The sequence below is a fragment of the Oryctolagus cuniculus genome, chromosome 2 (assembly GCF_964237555.1).
Source record: "Oryctolagus cuniculus chromosome 2, mOryCun1.1, whole genome shotgun sequence".
Lineage (NCBI taxonomy): Eukaryota > Metazoa > Chordata > Mammalia > Lagomorpha > Leporidae > Oryctolagus > Oryctolagus cuniculus.
In genome coordinates, this window is record NC_091433.1 from 4725371 (window position 1) to 4744977 (window position 19607).

A 19607-nucleotide genomic window follows, 5' to 3' on the forward strand; every position below is an offset into this window, starting at 1 on the left:
GCATTGAGGCTTCATGAAGCAAGAAGCCTGTTACTGATCTCTGAGGGAGCCCCCTGAAGTGACAGTAACACACACACACAGCCCCTAGGGGGAGTGAGGGAGTAACACACGCACACAGCCCCTAGGGGAGTGAGGGAGTAACACACGCACACAGCCCCTAGGGGGAGTGAGGGAGTAACACACGCACACAGCCCCTAGGGGAGTGAGGGAGTAACACACGCACACAGCCCCTAGGGGGAGTGAGGGAGTAACACACACACACAGCCCCTAGGGGGAGTGAGGGAGTAACACACGCACACAGCCCCTAGGGGAGTGAGGGAGTAACACACGCACACAGCCCCTAGGGGGAGTGAGGGAGTAACACACGCACACAGCCCCTGGGGGGAGTGAGGGAGTAACACACGCACACAGCCCCTAGGGGGGTGAGGGAGTAACACACGCACACAGCCCCTAGGGGGGTGAGGGAGTAACACACGCACACAGCCCCTGGGGGAGTGAGGGAGTAACACGCACACAGCCCCTAGGGGGAGTGAGGGAGTAACACACGCACACAGCCCCTAGGGGGAGTGAGGGAGTAACACACACACACAGCCCCTAGGGGGAGTGAGGGAGTAACACACGCACACAGCCCCTAGGGGGGTGAGGGAGTAACACACGCACACAGCCCCTGGGGGAGTGAGGGAGTAACACACGCACACAGCCCCTGGGGGAGTGAGGGAGTAACACACGCACACAGCCCCTAGGGGGAGTGAGGGAGTAACACACGCACACAGCCCCTAGGGGGAGTGAGGGAGTAACACACGCACACAGCCCCTGGGGGAGTGAGGGAGTAACACACGCACACAGCCCCTGGGGGAGTGAGGGAGTAACACACGCACACAGCCCCTAGGGGGAGTGAGGTTCCCACAAGCACCACTCAGCAGACCAGCTGGGCGAGGAAGGAGATCTTCCACATGCCCCACTGTGCCCTTCAGCTGAGGGCACCTTTGGGAGAAGCCCCGTGCCAAACCCTGCCAAGCTGCTCCCCAGGCCTGACCCCTGGCACCAGGTAGTGAATATGTGTCCCTCCAGGGTCTGAGTCGTGTTAACTGTGCCGCAGGAGCATTAGGAAAGAGTGGTGCGATTGGAGCTCCGGAGCACTCTCTGGGCAATGTAGAGGAGCAGGTCCCAGACGTCCTGGCCTGGAACGCCAGTCTCAGAAAAACCTGACAAAGAAGGCCGTGCATGTGGGTTGTTTGGAAGGGACTTCCTTTTTGGAAATTCAGACGATTTTGGCCTAGACAAAGACTTGTCTAGGGAACACCCACCTGGCGTTGGCGATCTCTCTCAGATCTGCATGACCACAGAAGCCCTCCCGTGTGGTGCGTGGTGATCAGACACGGCTGCGTGGGGCAGGGCCTCAGCCCATGCACTTTGGAGCTGGGTCCTGTCCTGTCCCAGCCCAGCAGGTGCTGTGAAGGCTACCTTAGAGGGAAGTTTTGGAGCCAAATCAATGCAGTGGTATAAAATGCTTAGAAAGTGCCCAGTGCATAGTGCCCTCCAGAAATGCCGGCTGGCATGCGCCATGCTAGCGTACATTCTGCTTGGATCTGTGTGCCTGACAGTCAGAGCTTCTTTACAGGTCTTTTTACACTTTTCTGCCTGTGATTTTCTCGTTATGTTGATTCTAGTAAAGCTATTACAGAGCCCTCCGTTTCATAACCAAATTTTTTTCTCTCTTAGTAGCCGTTTACAGATATTTGTAAAGCACTCAACATACAGCTCGAATGCCAGGGACTCATGCAGGACGCAGGGCTAAGGAGCAGACATGACTTAGGGAGGCAGAGACCTGCTCTCAGTGCGGGCACTCAAGCGAAGGAGGCAGTGAACAGATAACGGGGGGTGACAGACCACGGTCACGGCTGTGGAGAGAACCAGCAGGTGCTGGGGAGAGAGGGGCCCTTCTCAGGTAGCAGTCAGTGGGCGAGCCTGAGCCAAGCCCGCAGCCAGGAGGGAAGACCCAGCACCGCCCCGCAGCAGGAAGAGCCCTGTGGGAGGGCGAGGGCCAGGCGCGGGCAGGAGCTGTGGTTCCCGAGCCAAGCGGGTCTCACTGAGTGGCCATCTGAGGGCTAACACGTCCTTGGGAGCGTCACACACAGCGTGCATGTGGAGATGCACACGTGTTGACAGCACTCCTGCTTGATTGTGCCAGTGTGTGGCTGTAAATCCAGCTTTCTGGACTTGTTGAACCCGGGCCAGTCAGCCTTCACCACCCTGGGCTGAGACAGGGGTCAGTCTGTGGGGCACGGTCAGCACTTAGCCACTGCACCCTCCTCTGAGGTTCGGCGCCACCTGGGCTAGGAGCGCTGAGGGATGCTCAGCCCCGCCCCCGCCCCCACCCCCGCCCCCGCAGGCAGCAGTAGCTGCTCCTGCAAACAGGGCTGTGTCCACTCGGCCCCGGGGCCCAGAACCAGCGACTGCTCCCCAGAGGACATGGAGAGCAGACGCAGGGGCCACGTGGGACTCCCTCTCTGTCAGGAAGCAGGCCTGTTGTGAAGGGAAGGCGGTGACTGCTAATTATTATTTGCAGATCTAAGCTGGAACCAGAACCAAATGTGAAAACAAGAGAAGCCATCTCTTCCGAGAAAGCGTCACCGAATCCTTCAAAGGACTCTGGAGAGAAGCCTGCCTCTGAAGAGTTCCCAGGTACGAGCTGAGACGCACACCTTGGGCCGGCACCGCGGCTCACTAGGCTAATCTTCCGCCTGCGGCACCGGCACCCCGGGTTCTAGTCCCGGTTGGGGCGCTGGTTCTGTCCCGGTTGCTCCTCTTCCATTCCAGCTCTCTGCTGTGGCCTGGGAGGGCAGTGGAGGATGGCCCAAGTGCTTGGGCCCTGCACCCGCATGGGAGACTAAGAGGAGGTGCCTGGCTCCTGGCTTCAGATCAGCGCAGCGTGTGGGCTGTAGCAGCCATTTGGGGGATAAACCAACGGAAGGAAGACCTTTCTCTGTCTCTCTCTCTCACTGTCTAACTCTGCCTGTCAAAAAAAAAAAAAAAAAAAAAAAAGCACACCTTGCCTCGTGACACGTGGGCACCAGGTACAAAGCCGGACACAGCTCATACCTGTATACGCAGCGCTGTCACAGCCTGCAGGAGTCGCCTGTCCACTGGGAACCGGGAGGGGCCCGTGGGAGCTGTGTATTGGCCGGGTGTGGACTGGAGCCTCTGACTCAGGAGGAGAGAGTGGGGCGCTCTGCTCAGGGAGGCCCCGGACCTGTGTCGGGGGGTGAAATGTGAGTCTGGGGTCCCGTGCTTACGTCATCCCCGAGACTACAACAGTTCTGACACACACAGGCTGCCAAGAAATACAGGACTCCACCAAGGCAGCTGTCATGGGCGCCGGAGGCTGTGTGTGCGGCCAGTTCCCCTCCGCCACGTGGGGAGAGCCACCGCAGCTCACCGGCTGAGGCGTGGCCGGGCAGGGTCTGCTCTAGTGGCTCATGGGCGGTGCGCTGGAGCAGGAGAGCTGGGCGTCCTCTCCAGCACCCTCCCCTTAGTGCGCTGTGGCCCTGCTCACTCCTGCCTCCGACCGCGGGATCGGTCCTGCGCGCTCGCACCTTGTCACCGTCCTCACAGCAGCCCCGTGGCCGAGATCCGTGAGCCTCCTTCACAGATGATCCTGCGCAGCCCGGGGGCTGGGCAAGCCGCCTCATTTCAGAGCCCTGAGTGGTGGGCGCGGGGTGTGTGTGGCTCTGTGGATGCCCAGGCTGCCCTCCAGCTAACTGATCTGCGTTTGACAGTGAACTCTGTGCCTCATAGCGTCTTTTAAGATGTATTTGTCTATCTGAAAGGTGGAGTTACAGAGAGGCAGAGGCAGAGAGAGGTCTTCCATCTCCTGGTCCACTCCCCAGATCTCCTCAGTGGCTGGAGCTGGGCCAATCTGAAACCAGGAACCAGGAGCTTCTTCTGGGTCTCCCATGTGGGTGCAAGGGCCCAAGGACTTGGGCCATCTTCTGCTGCTTTCCCAGGCACACTAGCAGGCACACTAGCAGGGAGCCAGATAGGAAGTGGAGCATCCGGAACTCAAACCCATGCCCATATGGGATGCCAGCACCGCAGGTGGCAGCTTTACCCCCACACCACAGTGCTGGCATTGGGTCGTAGCTTTCTGAGCCTGAAACATGCCAGAGGCCTTTTCCTGTCCAGACAACTGCAGTAGGGACTGGAGAGGAGTGGCTGTGTGGGTGCCCTTTGCGTTCCGAGCACATGCCATGTGCACCCTTTGTGTTCCGAGCACGTGCCGTGGGCGCCCTTTATCTTCAGGGCACGTGCCGGTGGGAGCGGATCTGCTCTGTGTTGGGTCTTTGGGGCCGTGCGTTCTGGCAGGGTTGCAGAGACGGTATAGCCTGGTCAGGCCGAGTGGTGCTCCAGGTGGAACATGCCCGCCCCTCCATGTCCTTCCTAGCGCCAACTGGGAGACAGTTTGTTCTGGTTCGTGGGCATTTTGTTAAGTTTACCCACATTTACCAGAAAGATCAAAAAAACAAAGAAAAAAACCTCAGCTCTCTGCCTTTCAGGGTTTCCATTTCCCTTTTGAAATTCAAGAAGAAATGTAGGAGTGCACAACAGGAAGCGTTGTGGATGCAGCTAGGGGTGGTTTCTTCCTGTCACGCCCTGTGTTTCAGAAAGGCACTGCTTTTGTTACTTGGGGCATTGCTTTGTGTCACTTTAAAATCCTGGAGGAACCTCTTGGGAAGAAGAAGTTTATTCCAGTTCTGAGTGGAGGCTCCCTGTGCAGGATCAGCCAGCTCTGCGTGTCTGGTGTCTGGAGGGGCTGACAGTGGTGGAGCCTGGGCAGGGGGACATCAGGCGTGAGCTGGGACGCAGAGGGAAAAGCCAGGCCGAACAAGAGCTGCAGGCCGAGGGCGAGCCCCAGTGACCCAGAGACTGCCCGCTGGGCCCCCTGCTGGCTGCCCAAGTGAGGTCAAGGCTCCACCCCAGTCCATCAACCATTGGTATTAATCCACTAGCTGTTACCATAAGACTGTGGGGCCACGTGCTGTTCTGTCTGTCACCCTTGGTCACTTAGCCAGATGTGAGGCACTCCAGTCACCCTGACCCTGTGTCCACATCTGATGGTCATTCTCCAACTCTCCTGCTCAGCCAGGAGGAGAGCTTCATGCAGCCATTTGCAGTTTGTTCCCCAGCACTGTTTGTCCCGCATGTAGATGGGTGTGGTTTTTATGGATGCCTGTTATCTCTGTCCTTAAGTAACTTGGCCCCACCCCACAGGGAGCGCCCAGTTGAAGGGTTGGAGAAGATGCCATCTGGCCCCTGGCAGTCAGTGGTACCCTAAGTGAAGGTAGAGGTGGGGGCAGAGGCTGAGCTGAGAGGGAGACCTCAACAGGAGCTGGAACTGGGCAGTGAGTCTGGACGTTCAAAAAATGGAAACTTAGAAAGTTCTAGAAAAATATTCACATGAGCTCAGAGGCCAGGAAGCACAGAGATTGGTGTGGGAAACCCTTGGAGGTTAGCAAAGCACACACAGTGGGGAAAAGCTCTGTGTCCCCCGCCCACACACACCTAGCGTGGCCTGGGACACAGTCCTGTTACACTGGTGGACTCTGAAGACATGAAGGTTTGTCATGGACGCAGGGTTGCATGCAGAGCAGTGCAGCCTTGTGAAGGCACGTGATGGAGCTGGTTAGAGAGTGCCCACCGTGCACGTGAACTGACCCGAGAGATCTCCAAGATACGGAGAGGTCGTAAGGAGAAAATCTTTGAGCATTATGCTATTTATTTATTTATTTATTTATTTATTTTTTTGACAGAGTGGATAGTGAGAGAGAGAGACAGAGAGAAAGGTCTTCCTTTGCCGTTGGTTCACCCTCCAGTGGCCGCCATGGCTGGTGTGCTGTGGCCGGCGCACCGCGCTGATCCGAAGACAGGAGCCAGGTGCCTCTCCTGGTCTCCCATGGGGTGCAGGACCCAAGCACTTGGGCCATCCTCCACTGCACTCCCGGGCCACAGCAGAGAGCTGGCCTGGAAGAGGGGCAACCGGGACAGAATCCGGCGCCCCGACCGGGACTAGAACCCGGTGTGCCGGCGCCGCAAGGCAGAGGATTAGCCTAGTGAGCCACGGCACCGGCCGCATTATGCTATTTTTTAAAAGATTTGTTTATTTATTTGAAAGGCAGAGTTACAGAGAGGCAGAGGCACAAAAAGAGAGAGAGAGAGAGCTGTCTTCCATCTGCTGGTTCACTCCCCAGATGGCTGCGACAGCCGGAGCTGCACCGATTCAAAGCCAGGAGCTTCTTCCAGATCTCCCGTGCAGGTACAGGGGCCTAAGGTCTTGGGCCACCCTCCACTGCTTTCCCAGGTCATAGCAGACAGCTGGCTCAGAAGTGGAACAGCTGAGATTTGAACCGGCATGCATATGGGATGCTGGCACTGCAGCCAGCGGCTTTACCCACTACGCCACAGCGCTGGCCCCTGAGCATTATGTTATTATTGATAGCTTTGAGATCAACAAACCATCACATTCACAAAGCCATGTATTATTTCTGAGTTGGAGGAATGTGTGAGGGGTTGCTTATCTGTATAGCATGTCTGTGAGTTTGCTTTGATGAAGTTCTGGGGCTCTATCAGGAATTCTGGGAGAGGAATGAAATTGGGGGATAGTATATCATTTCTTGTATATGTTTTTCAATGAAAATATCCATATAGTTTGCAGTCTTTAAATAGAGGGAGGGGGACAGGCGTCGTGGTGTGGTGGGTGAAGCTGCCGCCTATGATGCCAGCATCCCATAATCCCATAGGGTACCTGCTGGGGTCCCAGCTGCTCCACTTCTGATCCAGCTCCCTGCTAATTTGCCTGGGAAAGCAGCAGAAGATTGGCCCAAGTCCTTGGCGCCCTGCACCTACGTGGGAGACCTGGAAGAGGCTCCTGGCTCCTAGCGTTGGCCTGGCCCATCCCTGGCCTTTGCAGCCATCTGCAGGTGAACTAGGGGATGGAAGATCTCTCTCTCCTCTCTGTGACTCTGCCTTTCAAATAAATAAGTAAACTCTTTTTTTTTTTTTAATATTTATTTGTTTATTTGAAAGAGTTACACAGAGAGGAGAGGCAGAGAGAGAGAGAGGTCTTCCATCCATTGGTTCACTCCCTGATTGGCCACAATGGCTGGAGCTGTGCCTATCCAAAGCCAGGAGCCTGAAGCTTCCTCTGGGTCTCTCTCCCACGTGGGTGCAAGGGCCCGAGGACTTAGGCATCTTCTACTGCTCTCCCAAGCCATAGCAGAGAGCTGGATCGGAAGTGGAGCAGCTGAGACTAGAACCGGTGCCCATGTGGGATGCCGGCACTTCAGGCCAGGGAGGAAGTTAACCCGCTGCACCACAGCGCCAGACCCAATGTAACTCTGTCTTTCAAATAAATAAAATAAATCTTTAAAAAAAATAAAAAAATAGAGCTGGCGCCGGGGCTCACTAGGCTAATCCTCCGCCTTGCGGCGCTGGCACACCGGGTTCTAGTCCCGGTCGGGGCACCGGATTCTGTCCCGGTTGCCCCTCTTCCAGGCCAGCTCTCTGCTGTGGCCTGGGAGTGCAGTGGAGGATGGCCCAGGTACTTGGGCCGTGCACCCCATGGGAGACCAGGATAAGTACCTGGCTCCTGCCATCGGATCAGCGTGGTGCACCGGCCGCAGCACACCGGCCACGGTGGCCATTGGAGGGTGAACCAACAGCAAAGGAAGACCTTTCTCTCTGTCTCTCTCTCTCTCTCACTGTCCACTCTGCCTGTCCAAAAATAAATAAATAAATAAATAAATAATAAAAAATAAGTAAATCTTTAAAAAATAAAAAGTAGAGGGAGACTGTAAGTGTGATGTGTTTTGGGTACAGCTCACTTTGGTTCCGAAGAGCATCTGTTCAGGTTGCAGCCATTGCTGAACTCAGTGCAGTATCGAAACTGTGTACAGGTGCACCTCCCATCTCACACACACACACACACACACACACACATACACACATACACACATACAGTTTAAGCCCTAAATGTTGTAGAAGAACCGTGTTGGCAGTGCCTGAATGTTGACCAACAGATGACCACGTATGGACAAAGCTGCAGGATCGCAGTCCATGCCAGGTTTTCAGTGTGCCTGTGTTCTGTAAGCCAGCCGCTTCTAAAATGAATATTTGTCTGTCCCTTTCCCTTTTTTTGTTAGCAGAAAAGATTGTGTCTGAAGCGCCGACTGACTTGAGTACCTGGGGAGATGGCAGAGGAGAAGACGAGTTGTCCCCAGAAGAAATACAAATGGTAAGGGTGCCCTTCCCTGATCATTCCTCCGGCTGGTTTCCCAGGCCTGTGCGTTACTAAGAGGTCTTCCCAAATGCCTTGTTCTGGTCGTGTGCCAACTTTTCAGACTAGAAATACAAGTCTTATAAATACCTGCCCACTTGATTTCCTGATTCTTGGTATACATTTGTTCTAAACTTTGCAGTAACATAGGTAAAGCAGAAATTGCTTTAGAATAATTTTGCTAGTAATAGATATCGTTAGCAGCAGTCAGATTGTCTGAAATGGGTCTTTCATCATTGCCTCTCCAGTGCTTTTTGACTGTTTGAATTGCGAGTGTAGTGGTAAAGTGCAGAAAGCTCGAGGAGTGAACAGCAACAACGCCTGTAACTACTGGTGTCGCCTCGCCTCGCCTCGCCTCCTGTGGTTTCCTGTGCCCTCACTGCCCGTGGCGGAGGTGGGGCCACCCTGGGGCAGCCCTGCCTGGGCCGTGAGGTTGAGCGCTGTGCCTGCAGGTGACGTCAGGTGCACTGGTGCAGCGGTCCACAGTTGACAGAACTTGTTGGTGCTCTCTGCTGCAGGACATTGAAAGGAGGTGCACTAGGGGGTGGCGGGCGTTACCGTCTCCTTCTGACGCTGGCAAGAGGCTTGGCCAGAGTGCCCTCGCGATGACTAGCGCAGCCTCAGGACACGTGGGCATTGGCCACGCCTCCTGTGTGTGAGGAGGCCTCTGGCCTCTGCCCCGCCTGGGCCCTCCCACTGAGGCTGGCGTGTTGCTGGCTGCCCCCGGGAAGGCTTTCTTGTGTGGCCGTCAGGGTCTACGGGTCTAAGGTGGGATCTCCTGAGAGGCCCTCCTGGCCAGCGGGGTTCTTCTGCGTGGGCTTTGCCTCCCCCACTCTTCATGGGGGAAGCGTCTAGAACTAGAATACCAGCGGTGTGTGTCCATGGAGTTCCCTCTCGCCTGTAAGCACTGGGCAAGCCTTAAGGTTTTACTGAGCTTTGCAGACGCCTGATCTAGAAATTGCCCGACACGGAAGGAGGCCTGAGGAAGGCCGGGGCCAGGCTCTCCGTCCTGCCTTGTTGGCACTGGGCTGAGCTGGCGTGCGTCCTCCGTCTCGCTCGCTGCCTGTGTGATCTGTGACTGAGCTTGGATCTGGTCAGGACTGACGCCCCATGGAATTGCCGTGGCACGGCTGCAGTAGCCCTGGGAAGAGCTCCTCGCAGAGGGCAGGGCACGCAGCCGTGGACTCTGCCCTGTGGACACGGGTGGGGACCGAGACAGGTCTGTGTCTGCCTGGGGCATCACTGCCGTGTCATGCGTGTGGCCAAGACACGTGCGGTCTGCCACGGTGTCACTGCAGCTGTGCAGTGTGTGGCCAAGTGCTGGGCGTAACAACACGTGCAGGGAGGCACCTCGCACTGGGACTCGTCCTGCCGGGCTTCTGTCCCCTTTGCTGTCCTGACAGTCACCATCAAGATGCCTGTGCCAGACCCACCCACAGCTGTCATTTCAGGCGTCAGCACTAGAGCAGTCGGAGTGAACAGGGCTTCCTGCTTTCTGTTGTGGCTGCAAGTGGGCGGAGCAGAGAACTGTCCTGTTCAGAACTTCTAGGACAGGCCATTGCCTGTTCACCTCTTTCTTGTTTTTTTTTTTTTTTTTAATCAACTTTTAAGATTTATTTATGTATTTGAAAGGCAGAGTTACAGAGAGGCAGAGGCAGAGAGACAGAGGTCTTCCATCTGCTGGTCCACTCCCCAGATGGCCACAGCAGCTGGAGCTGAGCCGATCCTAAGCCAAGAGCAGGAACTTCTCGCAGGTCTCCCGTGCAGGTGCCGGGGTCCAAGCGCTTGGGCCATCTTCTACTGCTTTCCCAGGCCATAGCAGAGAGCTGGATCGGAAGTGGAGCAGCCGGGTCTTGAACCGGCTCCCATGTGGGATGCTGGCACTGTGGATGGCAGCTTCACCCGCTATGCCACAGCACTGGCCCCATTCACCTCTTTCTTACTGAATAGTCACTAAGTACTATAGTGTATAGCCAGGCTCATTCAACATTTATTTAAAAGGCTCAACTCTGAAAACAAAGAAACACCACAGTATTGGTTTTAAATTGTGTTGGAGCAAATTGTGGTCATAATTCATAATCACTGTTTTGGAATTTTTCCTCAGGGCTAAAGAATGAATTAAGTCTTATAACAGCAATTTAATTCATTATTTCTCCAAAGGAACATTGTTATATATCCAAAATCATTGTAGGGTTTTATATGTTTTGCATAATACATCTCTTTATAACTCCTGATAAGGTATATTAATGCCTTGAGTTAGCAGATGTTTTGTGGTCAGACTGAGTGGAAGTGGAACCAAATTGTTTTCTGATGTTACATCTAGAAAATTACTGCTTTATTTTTTTAATGCTATTTATTTTCATCTACTTGAAAGGCAGAGTGATAGAGAAAGAGAGACACACAGAGCGAGATCTTCCATCTGCTGGTTCACTTCCCAAATGACCACAACAGCCTGGGTTGGACTAGCCTGAAGCCAGGGTCTTCCATCCGGGTCTTCCACGTGGGTGACAGAGGCCCGAGTATTTGAGCCATTATCTGGCACCTCCAAGGACGCATTAGCAGGAAACTGTATCAGAAATGGAGTGACTAGGACTGGAACCAGCACTCTGATAAGGGGCGTGGCGTGCTGGCCTGGCTGGCGGAAGGCAGTGTGACTGGTGAGATACCTGGCGTATGGAGCAGAGGCCCCAGCAGGGCGCTGGCTGTCATCCTGCTTGTGTGGCCCCTTTCGCCACCTTCCCCGCCCTCCAAGCCTCTCATCTTCCTTTTCCACTCACTTCTTAGACTCCGTTTTTCTACAGAGGGGACGTAGATGTCCGCTGTGGTGCTGACCGTGAGCCCAGGCCTTCATTCAGTGCTGCACCCAGCGGGGTCCCTGTCCCGGTGGGAGGTCACGTGGCCGTGCGGTGGGCGGCAGATCCTCGCCGCCATGCCCCTCCCTGTTTTCACTCCTGTGTTCCTTCTAACAACCCTACTGCTATTATCACCCATTTTAGTGACAAAGACTGAGGGGCAGAAGGACGGTGACCCGCCCAGGGTCATTCAGCGTAGGACTGAGGGAGAGGCAAGCCGCAGAACCGCCAGCTCCGCCTGCTGCCCAGGCTCCCCGGGCAGTGTCCAGGAGGCCGCAGAGCCGGCGTCCACTTCACCGGGGCCTCTGGGCGTGGTGAGGGCTAAGGCAGACAGGTCAGCCCCTCAGGCAACAGCAGAGCCTTCCTGAAACCTGGAAAGGGGGTGTCGTCAGCGCCCAGCCGTCCCCTCGCAGCCAAGCCTGCTGGGCCTCGTTAAGTAGTGACCTCGCATTTGGCCGAGGGAAATAGGGCTTTTAAAACACAGTCTCGTCGCCCTCACCTTCTGAACGGAGGCCCCGGCCACTCGCAACCGTCTGCAGCCCTCGGCACGTCACCCTGTAAGGCACCTGTTCCCTGTCTCTCCTCCAGGGACTGGGGATTTCTCAAGTGGCTCAGGCGGCCGTGGGGTCAGAGGACATGCGAGCTGGGAGCCGAGCCCTCTCCCGCCTGCTGTGCAGGGCTGACGCGGAGCTCCCAGGAGGAACAGAGACCGGCGGCCTGAGGGAGGCGCGGTGCTACGCCGCTCGCCTCGGCGGGCAGGAGACGGAAACGCTTTGTTCCCAAGGAACATTCCAGAAATGGGTCCCCTCAGCCCACGAGTTAATTGTGTTGAGGAACAGCTTCAGAGCATAACAGGACTGGATTTGTAAGGGCAGGGCCATATTTTGTCACTAGAAGAATTAAAACCTGATGTCCCAGCCCCCGAAAAGCCCGAGTCTACCTGAGTGAGTCAGAATGACTCAGCAGCCACACGCCGCCGAAGGAGCTCCGCGCCTTCCTCCGAGGCCGCAGCCTTCCGGAGCTGTCGCTGACAGTTAACAGAGCGGCGCTTCCCAGCTCTGCCGTGAGGCCCAGGCAGAGGGCCCCGAGCGGCCTGCTGCTCGGTGTGGAAGAGGCCTCTCTGTTTTCAGAGGAGAGCGGCAGGGCAGACAGGGCTGTCAGGCCGGGCCCAGCGCTGAGGTTGGGGTCCAGAGAGGAGGCAGCCGGGGCCCAGTGTGACGCAGACGCCAGCGTGGAGCCAAGTGCGGGGGGGGGGGGGGGGGGGCTGCAGGGAGGTGATTCAGTCCCCCCGGGGGGTCGGATCACTGGGGAGGGGTTTGCTGGCTTCTGAGCGCCGGGAGGGGTTCAGGCCGAGGCCAGCCTGCAGCAGCCCATGCTGCCAGTGAGGCCACTGTGACGAGCAGCGCCAGGCGAGCGAGGCCGGGGGCACGGTGGGCACCCCAGCAAGCGAGGGACCAGCCAGAGCTTCAGGGCAGCTTGTCCTTGTCCCCCTCCCCCACACCTGGCACAGAGCACCTTGGACGAGGAGTGTGCCCTTGGCAGCATTTTCAACAGCTGTGTAAGAAAGGAAAAGGAGGCCGGCGCCGCGGCTCAGTAGGTTAATCCTCCACCTTGCGGCGCCAGCACACCAGGTTCTAGTCCCGGTCGGGGCGCCGGATCCTGTCCCGGTTGCCCCTCTTCCAGGCCAGCTCTCTGCTGTGGCCCGGGAGTGCAGTGGAGGATGGCCCAGGTGCTTGGGCCCTGCACCCCATGGGAGACCCGGAGAGGCACCTGGCTCCTGCCATCGGATCAGCGTGGTGCGCCGGCCGCAGCGCACCGGCCGCGGTGGCCATTGGAGGGTGAACCAATGGCCAAGGAAGACCTTTCTCTCTTTCTCTCTCACTGTCCACTCTGCCTGTCAAAAAAAAAAAAAAAGGAAAAAGAATGCTGCTCGGCTCGGAGCACCTGGAGTTTGGGGGAGGCGCAGTTCATCACAAAGCAGTACATGTCCTAAGTGTGTTCAGCAAATGCTCAGCCAGGACAGGAAAAAGAAAGAACTCGAGTCAGGAAGGGCTCCCAGAGAAGCTGGGCCTGGGAGGCCCACGGGGAGGACACAGAGGACCCTGGGCTGTGCCTGCCCGCAGGAAGTGGCGTGGACACTGAGCCGGGTGTGCAAGAATCTCCGGGCTGCACCCCGTGGTCAGCCTCCCACGCGTCCGGCCTTTGGTTGAGCCGATGTCAGGGTGGCAGGCGCGTCTAGGGCGGCACCTGTTGGGCCTGCGGAGTCGGTCCGGCTCCAGGGAGTGCACCAGGGGCAGCATGGCCTGCAGTCACTGGCCTGGGGCAGCTCTGCTTCTGCCCTGCGTTCCTCCCCTTCCTCTCCAGATCCTTCTCCTTCGAATCCAATGGAACCAAGCCCTGTGTTGAGTGAAGTAAGCCAGACACTGCGTGTTCTCCCTCGTAGGTGAAAATGGAGACAGTCGGTCTGAACTTGCAGTGTGATTGCTGCAGGCCAGACAGAGGGCGCTGGGCCTGTCGGGGGGAGCGCAGACAGAGGGCGTGGGGCCTGGGGGGGGGGGGGGCGCAGACACAGGCAGAGCAGTCCGTGTCCAGTTCCAGTGCACAGGGGCCACTGCGGCTCACAGAACTGCGTGTCCTGCTGTCTTGGGGGCTGGGGAAGGGGCTGGCGGCTGGCTCCTCCCCTGGGGATGTGGTGCTGTGTTGCGCTGTATCCCACAGCAGTGCATAGGGCATGTGTCCATCAATGTTTTTTTTTTTAAATTTGAGACTCATGCCTAGTGTTTTCATAATACACATTATTCAGAACTTTTTAATATAATTTTTAAAAAGATTTACTTCAGACACAGAGTTAGAGAGGGAGAGACAGAGAGAGAGGTCTTCCACCCACTGGTTCACTCTCCAAATGGCCGCAACAGCCAGAGCTGGGCCAATCTGAAGCCAGGAGCCAGGAGCTTCTTCTGGGTTCCCCACGCAGGTGCAGGGGCCCAAGGACTTGGGAATCTTCCACTGCTTTCCCAGGCCATCAGCAGGGAGCTGGATAGGAAGTGGAGCAGCCAGGGCTCGAACCGGCGTCCATGTGGGATGCTGGTGCCGCAGGCGGAGACTTAGCCTGCTACGCCACAGTGCTGGCCCCTCTTCACGAACTTTTTGAAGACTGCACCTGCCTAGGACGCAGCACTGCTCTCATGCTCTTGACGGGTGGATCGGAGATCAGACTGGGGCGTCTGTTCCCTGCTCTCAGAAAACGCCGTTGCATGGTCATGTGACACCTAGTGTGTCTTACACCTTATGTGCCAACAGCATCTTCAGTCTTCTCTTAGGATGATACAAGAAAGAAGGTGTGGCACTGGCTCTGTGGTGTGGCAGGTAAAGCCGCCACCTGCAGTGCTGACATCCCCTATGGGCGCAAGTTCAAGTCCCGGCTGCTCCACTTCCAATCCAGCTCTCTGTTGTGGCCTGGGAAAGCAGTAGAAGGTGGCCCAAGTCTTTAGGCCCCTGCACCTGCGTGGGAGACACGGAAGAAGCTCCTGGGTTCAGATTGGGGCAGCTCTGACCCTTGTGACCAGCTGGGGAGTGAACCAGCAGATGGAAGACCTCTCTCTCTGCCTCTCCTCTCTGTGTAATGCTGTCTTTCAAATAAATAAATAAATCTTTAAAAAAAAAAAAAAGTACAGTGCTAGAGACAGAAACCGTGGAAATCTCACGGCTGCTTGTTGGGAGACCGAGCGCCGATTTGAGTTGGGGCCCAGTAGACCCTGTCAGCTTATCACGTGTGTCATCAGTTTGCACTTAGAATTCAGAATGGATGTGTTGAAGTCATGATCTCAGGGGAAGCAGAGGCAGGACAGATTGCGGGAGCCCGGGGGCCGGGCGGGGGGCCAGGCAGGGGGCCAGGCTGGGGCTCTCACGGCTGCCGTCGTGTCCCGCGTGTTCTGGGAGTGGAGATGAGTGAGGCGGAGGCGGCAGCCAGCGGCAGCCCAGCCGTCCTTGGGTTTCTCCCGCTGCTGCTCGCAGCCTCGCTGTGACTTCGTGCGTGGGGGCGCGGGGGGCACTGCCCGAGTCCATCTGACGTCACCTGAACCTGTTTGTCTCCTCACAGTTTGAACAAGAAAACCAGCGGCTCATTGGGGAGATGAACAGCTTGTTTGACGAAGTGAGGTATGCGTGCAGCTCCTTGTCGGCTGGCGTCTGGCTTCTCCGGGGCTGAGGGCTGTGTTTATTCACTGTGGTGACTGGGTGTCCATGCCTGGCCCCTGGGGTTGGGAGCTGGGGGCAGGGGAGCTGCCCCAAACCTCCGTCATCTAGAGAGGATCAGTGGGTGGTGGCGTGCTGCCCTAGGATGGTTTGCATCACCCACTGGGCTCAGGCCTGGGCAGGAACGTGACAGTGGGCAGCCTCCCCGCACGGCTCCACAGTCACCGCACTCACACGCAGGAGCCGTCCTTGCCCTCTCGTGCCGGCGCTTAGAGGCCCTGGGTCTGTGGAGGCGCTTGGAGCTTCCGCCTCCGCCCCCTGCCCGCCTGTGGCTGCTGTGTTGGAGCAGCAGTCCGTCTCTGCCCGTGTGGCTTCCCCCCAGACACACACCCGCCCCTGAAGCAGGCCCACGCTCACGCTCCACTGCCCAACCAGAGAGGGGTTCCCCTTGCAACACGGAGTGGTGTTGGCTGGAGTGTGTATGCGTCCATCTTTCACCCGCTGCGCGTGCGCGAAGCTGGGTCGTCCCCGTGCTCTGCCAGCACGTGTTGCTGTGGTCACTAGGCAGACATGGGACTTGACCAGAGCTTTGCGTTTTGTAGCTGGGGCCTCACTCTACATCCCGGCCCATAGGCAGGGGCCGCAGCACGTGGCCACCCCTTGGGGCCAGGGTCGGTTGACAGGGCAGTGTGCTGGGAAGGCTGAGCAGTGAACCAGTCCCCACTTCCCCAGGCGACGTGGCGCGCCCCTCCCCGCTCCTGCCTATCCCTGGGCGTGACGCTCCTGTTAGACCGGGCACTGTTGGTCACTAAGTAACCTGCTGATTCTTCTTTTCTTGATAATCTTCACGAAGGCAAATCGAAGGGAAAGTGGTTGAAATTTCCAGACTCCAAGAGATATTCACGGAAAAGGTGTTGCAACAGGTAGGGAAGCAACAAGAAGCCCAGAACTCAGGGATTCCTTGTGGCCCCCCGCAGGCGTGGGCGGAGGCCATGCTGCCAGCCAGTGAGCGTTTCCCCCGCTCCTCAGTCGGCTTCCCAGCACAGGTCGGGGTGGCAGGGGGCTCTCCGTGTGGGCAAGCTGGGTGGCCCCCAGACCCCAGTTTCCCATCTGTAAATGGAGGGACCCTGCAGGGTTGCTGTCAGAGTCAGAGGTGACCTGGTCAGGTGAGGCGTGTGGCTGCAGGCAGCAGGTTTGCACTCGGCTGGCTCCTCGGTCCTGACCCCCACCCCCACCCCGTGCTGGCCCCGCCACCTCTGTCCCAGCCTCGCGGGAGGGGGACTGTCCTCCTGCGTGAATCCCCGTGTTGCCCCTACCTGCCAGCGCCTGGCCCTCTTGTCTTTAGTGCCCAGAGAGGAAGGGCTTGAAAGACAAACTTGGCTTTCTCAGTGCGTCGGACTGGCTGCTTGGTTCATCAGAGCAGTTCTCTCTGGGCCGCAGCCGGAGGCGGCCACTCTGAGCAAGGACGCAGCTCCAGGGCGCTGTCCCCCACAGCCTTGGGGGACTGCTGACGGTGTGTGTCCGCCAAGACGGCGGCCGGCACCAGCTCAGCCGCGTGACACACCGAACAGGCAGACGAGGTGTGTCCCCCACGCACCGGCTTGCTCCAGGGTCCCCCCACACCGTGTGCCCGGGAACGGCCTCTCCCGAGCTCTGTTCCTCCTCCGTGGGAGGGGTCTGATGCCTGCGGCCTCCCGTGACACACCTGGCCCGTGGCAGGCTCTTGATAGGTAGGGACTGTGGTTACTTGTAGCCCTGTAGCCAGTAGCCACTGGCAGGGCGCACTCCTCCGTGTCTCATGTACGGAGAAATGCAGCGAGGTCGCGGCGTGACGCATGCAGTGGAAGTCAGAACTGCACCGCTCTCAGAGCCGCGGGCCACCGACACGGCGACAGCCGCTCCTGAGGGGCTGCGCAGAGCCCTAGACTGTGGCTCAGACTCCTCGTGGGGAGGGACAGCCGACTAGCTTTCCTCCGGCAGTGCCGCATCAGCCAGGGGTCTCTGGAGCCTGGGCTGGTGTCGCACGCCCTGTCAGGAGGGGCCGGGCAGTGGGCGGGGCCACAGGCCCCACCTCTCTGCGTGTTCAGAGTCAACCTCTTCCGTGAGCGTCCTGCATCCCATGTGGATTTTCAAGTTTTAGCCTAGATTAAGACACGCTGGTAAAGCAGAAGCCCTGCTCTTGAAGCTAGCACGCGTGTTCTAGCACGCACCCGCTTAGCTGACTGCTCTGGACTTGAGAGACAGACAGGGACAGCCCCCGGCCTGTGCTGGCCACTCCTGGACAGGAATCCCTGAAAGATGTGCCGGTCACCTGGTGCGTGCAGCCCAGGTGGGGGTGGGCGAAGAGCTCAGCACGCGGCGGACAGTGGGAGGTCTGCGCTCGTCCGGCCCCGTGGCTGCTCTGGGCCTGTGGGCGAGGTGGCAAAACCCGAGCCCAAGAATCCCCTGCAAGATGTGGCCCATGCCTACCCCGGGGGCGCTGGTGCCTACCGGGGTCGCTGTGAGGGCCGCCGACTGGGCCCGTCTCGGTCACGGCGTGCTCTGTGAGGGCCGCCGGCTGGGCCCGTCTCGGTCACGGCGCGTGCTCTGTGAGGGCCGCCGGCTGGGCCCGTCTCGGTCACGGCGCGTGCTCTGTGAGGGCCGCCGGCTGGGCCCGTCTCGGTCACGGCGTGTGCTCTGTGAGGGCCGCCGGCTGGGCCCGTCTCGGTCACGGCGTGCTCTGTGAGGGCCGCCGGCTGGGCCCGTCTCGGTCACGGCGTGTGCTCTGTGAGGGCCGCCGGCTGGGCCCGTCTCGGTCACGGCGTGTGCTCTGTGAGGGCCGCCGGCTGGGCCCGTCTTGGTCATGGCGTGCACTCGGAGGGGACCTGAGTGCGTGTCCCACCCTCCCACAGGAAGCGGAGATTGACAACATTCACCAGTTGGTGGTTGGAGCGACCGAAAACATCAAGGAGGGCAACGAAGACATAAGAGAGGTGGGTGCTGTTTGGGGCCCCTGGGACTGGTGTGGCGCAGGGCCGATCTCGCCCCTGTGTAGCCGTGCGGTCTAGGTCAGTCCCAGCCGGGCCACCTGGTCTGAGACCCTGGCCCCTCCGGCTCTGTGGAGAGGCAGGTGCTCATCACCCTCAGTAGGAGTAAGGTGGGGGCGGGGCGGGGCTGGGGGCACCCCTGCAGCGCAGGCTGGCTCCCTGCACCGGCTGAGGACATGGAGGAGCTCGCTGGCCCCTTGGGCCAGAGCCTGGCCGCTGTCTGTGGCCGGCCCCAGCCATGTTTCCTGATGTGGGACCCCCACTGGGTCGCTGCGCTGCTGGAGCCTGGGACCCTGGGACCGAGGTGGTGTCCAGGGAGTCGTGTTCTGGGAGCGCTGAGCAGAGGGGCGACACCGCTGTGTCTGCTGACGGAAGCGGAGCCCGCTGTCGGTTTCCCCTCTGACGAAGCCGCCTGCTACGGCGAGCGTAGAACTGAGCGCGGCTACACCGAGCCGGGGAGCCTGTGTGACGGAAACGCCACACCCCTCTCCCCGCCAGGCCATCAAGAACAACGCCGGCTTCCGCGTGTGGATCCTCTTCTTCCTCGTGATGTGCTCCTTCTCCCTGCTCTTCCTCGACTGGTACGACAGCTAGCCGGCTCGGGCGGCCTGGCGGCGTGTGCCTCTGCACGTCTCTGGCACTGGGGCGTGACTGTCACCAGGGTGTCAGAGCCGCTCCAGGGAGAGGGGCCTGAGCCACACCTGCGGATTCCCACGCGGAGCGACACCCAGACCTGTGTCCTTGGCTGAGCGGCTGGGAAAGAACATGACGAGCACACATGCAAGTGGCCTGTGCAGCAGTCACTGGGTGGGGGTGGGGAGGGCTCGGGGAGGGGCGTTAACCACCTGACGGCGAGGCTGCCGGCCGGGCGCGGCTCTGACCCTGCCCGGCCCCGGAGCTCCAGGGAAGAACGCGTCTAGTGACGGCTCTCACGAATGCCCGCTCCCTTGTCTCTGCACGCTTCCTGTCTGCCCAAGTCAGCAGATGCGTGGTCTGAGAGAATTCCCACCTGCCTTGTTCATCCAATAAATCTGGTGACGGCCCTGTTGTGTTGTCGGTGAGTTACCCACCAGGCCCTCGGCCAGAGCCGCCTGGCCCGACCCCGCCCAGAACAGCTCCCGGCAGGGGCAGCCAGGGCACGTGCGGCCTGCTTTCCCATCACTGGGTCCATGGAAGTGTGGGCCTACTGCCCCGACCCCCAGA

The 19607-nt window shown here is 58.7% G+C and overlaps 1 protein-coding gene across 2 annotated transcripts in view; it reads left to right on the plus strand.

Moving 5' to 3' along the window:
• The window catches only part of STX18 (syntaxin 18), a 116646-nt gene extending 97199 nt beyond the window's left edge, over positions 1 to 19447 (plus strand). Inside the window, exons 6-11 of one of the 2 annotated variants that reach the window (XM_070069565.1) lie at positions 2570 to 2685; positions 8199 to 8290; positions 15284 to 15342; positions 16232 to 16301; positions 18270 to 18350; positions 18903 to 19447. In XM_070069565.1, the coding sequence (XP_069925666.1) occupies positions 2570 to 2685; positions 8199 to 8290; positions 15284 to 15342; positions 16232 to 16301; positions 18270 to 18350; positions 18903 to 18998 (514 nt within the window). In that variant the 3' untranslated portion in view covers positions 18999 to 19447. The remainder of the gene's footprint in view (positions 1 to 2569; positions 2686 to 8198; positions 8291 to 15283; positions 15343 to 16231; positions 16302 to 18269; positions 18351 to 18902) is intronic. The other variant, XM_070069566.1, reaches the window with a different exon arrangement.
• The last annotated feature ends 160 nt before the right edge of the window (positions 19448 to 19607 follow it).